Below are 7,634 nucleotides of genomic sequence, written 5' to 3' on the forward strand. Positions count from 1 at the left end.
ACCTTTGGGTTTTTTTTTTTTCTTTTTTTTTGCTTTTTTTTTTTTTTTTTTTCCAGTTCTGGGACTTGAACCCAGGGCCTTGTACATGATGCTAGGCAGGTGCAGTACCACTGAGCTATAACCCTGACACTTAAACAATGTTTCAGTTTAATTTATTTACTATTTATTTATTTATTTATTTATTTTTGTGGTGTTGGGAATTGAACCCCAGGGCCTTCACACTGAACTGCATTCCTAGCACATTTTATTTTTTATTTTGAGACAAGGTCTCACTGAGTCACCAAGTTGCCCAGACCCGGCTGGAACTAGTGATCCTCCTGCCTCAGCCTTCCAGAGTGCTGGGTTATAGATTTGTATCACCATGCCATGGCCTTTTTAATACTGATGTTCCACCTGGTGGTGGAACACCCCCTTGCAGACACGTTATGTGTGTGTGTGTGTGTGTGTGTGTGTGAGTGTGAGAGAGAGAGAGAGAGAGACCGGATCTCACTATGTATTTCAGGTAGGCTTTGAACTCACTGTGTAACCCAGGCTGACCTTGAGCTTGCAGCAATTCTCCCGCCTCGCCTGCCTGAATGCTGGAATTACAGGTGTGTGCCACCTAGCTCAGCGCACACTCCTATCTGACAAGGAAAAATAGTTTTAGAATGTGACAGGGCAAGCTGGGCGTGGTGGTGCACACCTAAAATCCCAGCACTTGGGAGGCTGAAGCAGGAGGATCACCACAAGTGCTCAGCCATCCTGAAATACATAGTGAGATTCTGTCTCAAACAAACAAACAGAAAATATGGTACGGCAGGAGAGAGAGCCATTTGCCGCAGGTTAAAGTCGAGAACGCTTGCATATGATAACAGTAATAGTTGGATTTTTCAGGTGGTTACCACATGGTAAACACTAATGCTTTGTCTTCATCAGTTCATTTCATAGTCTTAGTATCCTTTTTATTTTTTTGCTTTTGAGACAAGATCTCACCATGTAGTTCAAGCTGGCCTTGAACTTACTAAGTAGGCTAGGTTGGCCTCAAATTTAAGGTGGTCCTCCTGTCTCAGCCTCCCAAGTACTGGGATAACTGATGTGCGTCACCACGCCCAGCCAGAACTAGAATGTGAACCAAAGGAGTGTGGCTGAGACTGACTTTCCATCGGGGTCAGAAGGAGAATGGGAATGGAGCAGCACAGACAGAAACGTGTGTAGATTTTGAGGATTTGAGATTGTAGATTTTTATCTTCCGAAAGCAGATAAGTAATGGCACTTCAGAAAGTGCCAGCCAGAGCACTGCCCTTACACGCTGGCTGTGTGGCCAGTGCCAAGCTTCTGTCCAAGAAGACAGCCTTTGCTTTCCAAAGGGTGCTGATCCCAGTGGAAGAAGAGTGTTGGTGTTAAAGCCCTACGGGTGCTTCACTCTGTGGGAATTCCCTTGTAGGAACAGGTTTTTGAAAGGTTTGTGTTCAGGGTGACATTTTTTGTACTGAGGATTGAACCCCGGCCTGTGGCGCTAAGCAGCAACCCCCCCAGGTAGGGCGTCATTAAGTTGCCCAAGGTTGGGCTTGAACTTGCAGTCCTAACTGCCTCAGCCTCCAGGAGTCCTAACACTTTTAATTCATTTATTTCTGTTTTTGTGAATTTGAGTAGGAAAAATGATTCAGTAGGGCACAGAGGAGGCATGGATTCTCCCAGATCATCACTTTGCATTTTCCTTTCCCATAGATACGGCAAGATTGTCTCCACGAAGGCCATACTGGACAAGACTACAAACAAATGCAAAGGTGAGCGGAGAGCTGTCCCAGGCAGTGGGGGAGCAGCGGGAGTGAGCCAGGCTGGGGAGGGTGCTGAGGTTTGGGGCTTGAAGGACTTGTAGGTACTTGGATTCACTGGTGGCCACACAGCAGGAGCTAAAAATGGTGTTTGGAGACCTGAGGCCGGAAGGCTGCAGAGCTCCCTTAAATCCTCTGAGCTCGTTTTGGAGTTTGTTTCCCGGGATGGGGTGGAGCAGGTGGGTGGGCGAGGTCATTTCTGTTTCTCAAAGCAACGTAATTTCCTTTTGGCAAGGTGGCAGGAGGACTCAGTAGGTGTTGTTTTCTAAAGGTGAATAGTTGGGGGTTTTGAGCAGTTCTGGGTGCAGCTGGAGAAATGCAAGGAGGAGAGAGGGCTGCAGGTCAGGGTGGGGAAGGTTGTCAGCTCTCCTCTGTGCCTGGCATTCTGGGAGGTGTCTAGAGAAGAGGGCAGGGAGTTCTTTTAGAGGGGAGGGCATCTGTGCTATGGTTGATTAGAGAGTCTAGTTCCTGCAGCCTCAGGTTTTCAGAGGGATGGGAGCCAGGCGGGACAGCACGAGGACTCCAAGCCTTGCCCCTAAATTGACCCAGCCTCAGGGTATGAGGAGCCGGTGGATAACCACCTGAAACCTCAATTTTTCTTTCTCCCTGCTACTTCCCTTACATGGATCATAACTCTTCCTCTGCCTCCTGAAAAGCCTGAGCCTCCTACCCTCCCCTACACTGCCCACCTCCCTGTGATGCTGTTTTCCTGTTCTAGGCTATGGTTTTGTGGATTTTGACAGCCCTTCAGCAGCACAGAAGGCTGTAACCGCACTGAAAGCCAGTGGTGTGCAGGCACAGATGGCAAAGGTGAGGGTGCTGTCTCGCGTCGGTTTCTCTGAGAGGTTGTGCTTGGCTTCGGAGTCCCAGTCCTGAGGCTCCCAGAGAGCACTTCTGGGGGCTCTATGCCACTGACGGGAAGGCTGTCTGCAGTGCTTCTTATGTCTGGCCACTCCGTCTGGACTGGCGTCCCCTGAGCATCCCGGGCTGCTGGAGGAAGATGGTCTCAGTCCGGGGCAGGTAGCTCTGTCTGCTGTGCTTCTTTTGAGTTCCTGCAGCAAGCAGGAGAGCCGGAAGGCCTCCCGCAGTACCACTGCCTCGATGGCCCCACCCTGGCCCCTTACCCACCAGAGAGATTGTGATAGTTTTGCAACATTCTGCAAGAGGCCAGTTGTGCAACTCAGAGGTTCAGAGCAGGGCTCTCTGTCTCCCAGCACTGATCCCTGTAGGCGGCAGGGAGTGGGCTGTGGAGGGGAGGAAACCACAGCGAGGAAGGAAGCTGGCCCTCCTCTCAGATCTGCCTTGGGCTGCTATTTATGTGTTTATTCTGTCTAGACTACGTGAAAACTAGAAGCCTTTCAAGCACTTCTCTTAGGTGCTGTCTCTGATGAGGCGGACCTGCCCGCCACCCTTTTCTGTATGGGTTAAAGAAAAAGGAAGTCCTAAAAGGCAAGGCAGAGAGAAGTTAGGTTTGCTGGTGACCGCTGTCGAAGGCAGTGTGGCTGCTTAAATTCTACGTGTGCGGCATGGGACGAGAGTGGGGTTCTGCCCTTGGAGGGAGGTGCTCCCCTCTTCCTTCTGGGGTGAAACCTCTCACTGGAGCCCAAAGGCTCAGGAGCCCTGGGGGTTCCCAGGACACTAGCGCTTTCCACACTGGTGACCCAGTGAGCTGCTCATTCGGCCCTTTCTGACCCCTCCCGCTTCCTGCTTTCCTTCCTTTTCAGAAAGAACGACTCCTACTCAGAAGGTCGCTGTGGCCACAGTGGGGATGGCGTAGAAATAATTCTGTGCTCTTCCCAGCAGTCCCTGAGAACGCGGCCTGGGACAGGTTGCTGGGAGAGGGGCACTGCTCTGCCTGCTCTGAAAGATGCCGATGCCCTGGGTTACCTGCACGTACTAGGGATAGGAGATCTGCTCTGCTTTCTTCCCAGACTCAGTGTAACCCATGCTAGTGCCCTGGTTGTTAGAGGAAGTTAGGATTCTCTTTGTGTGCGTGGGATGCTTCCTCTGGTCTCTTCCGAAATGTCGTTCTCTAGACGAGGGCCAGGAGTGGGAGGGGGGCAGGGGCTATGAGCCTCGTTTCCAACTTTGACTTTCACAGCAACAAGAACAGGACCCCACAAATTTATACATCTCAAACCTCCCACTGTCCATGGACGAGCAAGAACTGGAGGGGATGCTGAAGCCCTTTGGCCAGGTTATCTCCACTCGGATCCTTCGAGACACCAGTGGGACCAGCAGAGGAGTTGGCTTTGCAAGGTGAGGGGTAGCAAGAGTGGGGAGTGCTGAGGTTAATAAAAAATGTCATTGAGAAAGCACCAAAAACATCTGTGTCCCCCGGTACGGTGGCCCATGCTTATAATCCTGGCCTTCTGGGAGGCTGAGGCAGGAGGATTGCTAGTTTGAGCCCACCCTGGACAACTAGCAACTTTGCAAGACTGTCCCTCAAAATAGAAAATAAAAGAAGGTGCTGAGGATATCACTGAGTGCGAGGGCCCCAAAACTGCAAAAACAATGGATCAAAGTTTATTCTGTTTTACATCTTATTGGTGATCCTCCTGCATCAGCCTCCCAAGTGCCAGGAGTATACCACCCTGCCCAGCTCAACATTACATTTTTATTTTTAGAAGAGCTGGGGGTTAAAAGCCTCACGCATGGGGGGCAAACCCTGCATGCCCCAGTCCCAGCCCCCAAATTTTTGCCCGTTCACCAGTTTTTGCCTTTGTTCTTTGATCCTGAACCAACCAGAACAAAATAATTCTATGCATTTTTATAGCTGAGTAGTTAGCTTCTCATCCATGAATCTCATTTAACCTGTAAATATTCATTATCATTCATACCTGTCTTAAGCCCAGCTCCTAATGAGGCTGAGACAGGAGGATCTCACATTCAAGCCCAGCCTAGGCAGTTTAGCTAGAACTTGTCTCAAAATTTAAAAAATCAAAAGGATGGGGATGTAGTCCAGTGATAGAGTACTTGTCTAGCTTGCAGAAAGCTGTGGGTACTGAAAAGGAAAAAAAGGTTTTATGTAACAGAAGATTCTGTTGACTTCTTTTTTGGAAAACTACTGGATTGTGATCTGAAGCTCTCTTTGTTTTACAATGTCTTGTCTGGTTCACGAATGCTCCCTTAGCCGGAGTGTCTTTGACCTTGGGAATAAAGATTAGGTCCTCTGCTCTAGTGAGCTCAGTCTGGGTGGCACCACCTGCTGGCATTCCCAGGTATGACCAAGGGAAGTTCCTAGGCCTGTGGTCATCACTTTTTCTTTTTTTCGTACTGGAGACTGAACCCAAGGCCTCACATATTCAATGAGCTATGCTCTTGCCCTTTTGAATTTCATTTTGAGCCAGGTGTGGTAATGCACACCTATAATCCCAGCACTCAGGGAGGCTGAGGCAGGAGGATCAATGTGAGGTCAAGGCCATCCAGGGCTACATAGTGAGTTCGAGGCAGCCTGCACTACAGAGCAAAGCCCTGTCTCAAAAAAAATTTTTTTTAAATTTTGAGATAGAATATTGCTGAGTTGTTGGGCTGACTTTAAACTTGCCTCTTCATTGAGCTTCCTTCATAGCTGGGATTAACAGATGTGTGCCACCACACTTAGTAGTGATCCTCACATTTTTTATTCCTAATCCTTATCCCCACCCCACCCCAGGATTTGAACTCAGCACCTTCATACATCTCAGCCCTTTTATCATATTTTCATTTTGGGACAGGGTCTCACTAAACTACCCAGGCTGGGCTCAAACTTACCATTCTCCCTCCCACCTCAGCTCCCATAGTGCTAGGATTACAGGTGTGCACCACCATGCTCGCTTTAAATATAATGATCTGAGACACAGAAGTGTCCATTTAAAATTACATGGATCGCTCCCGGGCATGGTGGCGCACGCCTATAATCCCAGCACTCGGGAGGCTGAGGCAGGAGAATCGCTGTGAGTTCAAAACGAGCCTGGGTTACATAGTGAGTTCCAGGTGAGTCTCAACTACATAGTGAGACCCTGTCTCAGAAAACCAAAACCAAAACAAAATAAAATGATATGGATCACTTCTTTTTTAATAGCCATACACCTCATTGTTCCTCCAGCATTCCTCTCATCTTTTTGATGTGTTTGCATTTCACTTCCCTACGGAATTACATTCTACTGTAAATATTTTTACATCTGAAAATCTTTCTTGATCATCTTGTCTTTCTCTCCAACACAAATGTATATATGCAGGGTGTGGTGGTGCACGCCTATAATCCGGGCATTTGGGGTGGCTGAGGCAGGAGGATCACCCTGAATTCAAGGCCACCTAGGGCTATATAGTTCAAGTCTCCCCTGAACTACACAGCAAAACATTGTCTCAAAAAATCAAAAAAATGAATGAATGTGTATGTAAGTTAAAATTTCTACCCCTTTGGCCATTTGGCTATGTGTACTGACCCATAAGTATCATCTTTACAATTATTAGTTCTCAATTGCCCCAAACAACATAAGCATATTAAAGTATTCATACAAAATTATTTTATATAAAGTAAATTTTATTGGAAATGCTCAAGTTGTGTTTAGATTTTTTTTAAGTTAAGTCATGAAACCATTAATATCAGTTAGGGGCCAGGGATTTAGCTCAGTGGTTCCACTGCCTGCCTTGCAAATGCAAGGTCTTGAGTTTGATCCTGTGTACCAAAAAAAGAATTTTTTAATTAATTAATTAAAAATAAATAAATATCAGTTAGGCCAGGCATGGTGGTGCACACCTGTAATCCTTAGCACTCAGGCTAAGGCAGGGGGATCGCTGTGAGTTCGAGGGCAATCTGGGCTACACAGTGAGACTCTGCCTCATAAATAGATAAATAAATGCCAGGTTTTGTTTTTTTGGTTTTGTTTTTGAGACAGGGTCTCACTACATAGTTCAGGCTAGCCTTGAATTCACTGTGTAGCCCAGGCTGGCCTCAAACTCAAAGCGATCCTCCTGTCTCAGAAGTAGTGAGCCCCGGAATGTGCCTCAAAATTGATTTTTTTAAGTGCCACAATTTGCAAATGTCCTCAGCAAATAATTGGTGACAAATAATTAGAAACCATCTGACTTGCAAAGGGGATTTGTAAGTCTTCAGTACCTTCTGTTTAGTTTTAGGGTGGTTAAATAAATCAAAGATCCAGGGATTTAGCTCAGCGGCACACAGTGCCTGCCTTGGCAAGCGTGAGGTCCTGAGTTCAATCCTGGTGCCAAAAAGAAAGAAAAGTAAATTGAGAGAAGGCTGGGCATGGTGGTACATGCTTGTAATCTCAGCATTTGGCTGAAGGCTGAGGCAGGAGGATCCCTTAAGTTCAAGGCCAGCATGAACTAAATAGGCTTGAATGAATAAATGAATGAATATTCCATTTGAGACCTTTTGAAAGTTGCCTCCTGGAGAGGAATGGTTCCTGTGTTATTGACGTACAATATATACCAAAGCTTAATTTAAATATAGAAGGAGGGAAAAGAAGATATTATGTTATACAATATATAGGCTCTCATAAATGCTTTGTTTTTTCTTCTTCTGGTACTAGGGATTGAACTGGCATGCTACTAAGCCACTGCTAAGCTACATCCTCAGTCCCTTGTCAATTTATCTAAGAGATAGATGCTTGCTAAATTGTCTAGGCTGGCCTTCAACTTTTGATCCTCCTGCCTCAGCCTCCCATACTGCTGGACTTACAGGCAGGAGCTCACTGTATTTTTCTTAAAAGTACTAATGAGCACTTAGTGTATTGTGTATCTTTGTTGTTATTTCTGCTTATTCTAAACATAGATAAGCCCTTTTAATTTTTTAGGCCCATAAATATATATATATAT

General features: G+C 46.6%; 1 protein-coding gene across 8 annotated transcripts in view; it reads left to right on the forward strand.

Annotated features, from left to right (window-relative positions):
- Positions 1 to 7,634, forward strand: part of Rbms2 (RNA binding motif single stranded interacting protein 2) — a 69,497-nt gene that overhangs the window by 48,207 nt on the left and 13,656 nt on the right. For all 8 annotated transcript variants that reach the window (XR_784368.1, XM_010644666.3, XM_010644665.2 and 5 more), the window contains 3 exons: positions 1,708 to 1,766; positions 2,533 to 2,624; positions 3,916 to 4,073. Coding sequence is in view for 7 of the 8 variants with exons in the window: in XM_010644666.3 (XP_010642968.1) it covers positions 1,708 to 1,766; positions 2,533 to 2,624; positions 3,916 to 4,073 (309 nt within the window). In the remaining variant the exon portion in view is untranslated. The remainder of the gene's footprint in view (positions 1 to 1,707; positions 1,767 to 2,532; positions 2,625 to 3,915; positions 4,074 to 7,634) is intronic.

This window comes from Fukomys damarensis, unplaced genomic scaffold, assembly GCF_012274545.1.
Source record: "Fukomys damarensis isolate Sample0158 unplaced genomic scaffold, DMR_v1.0_HiC HiC_scaffold_15, whole genome shotgun sequence".
Classification (NCBI taxonomy): domain Eukaryota; kingdom Metazoa; phylum Chordata; class Mammalia; order Rodentia; family Bathyergidae; genus Fukomys; species Fukomys damarensis.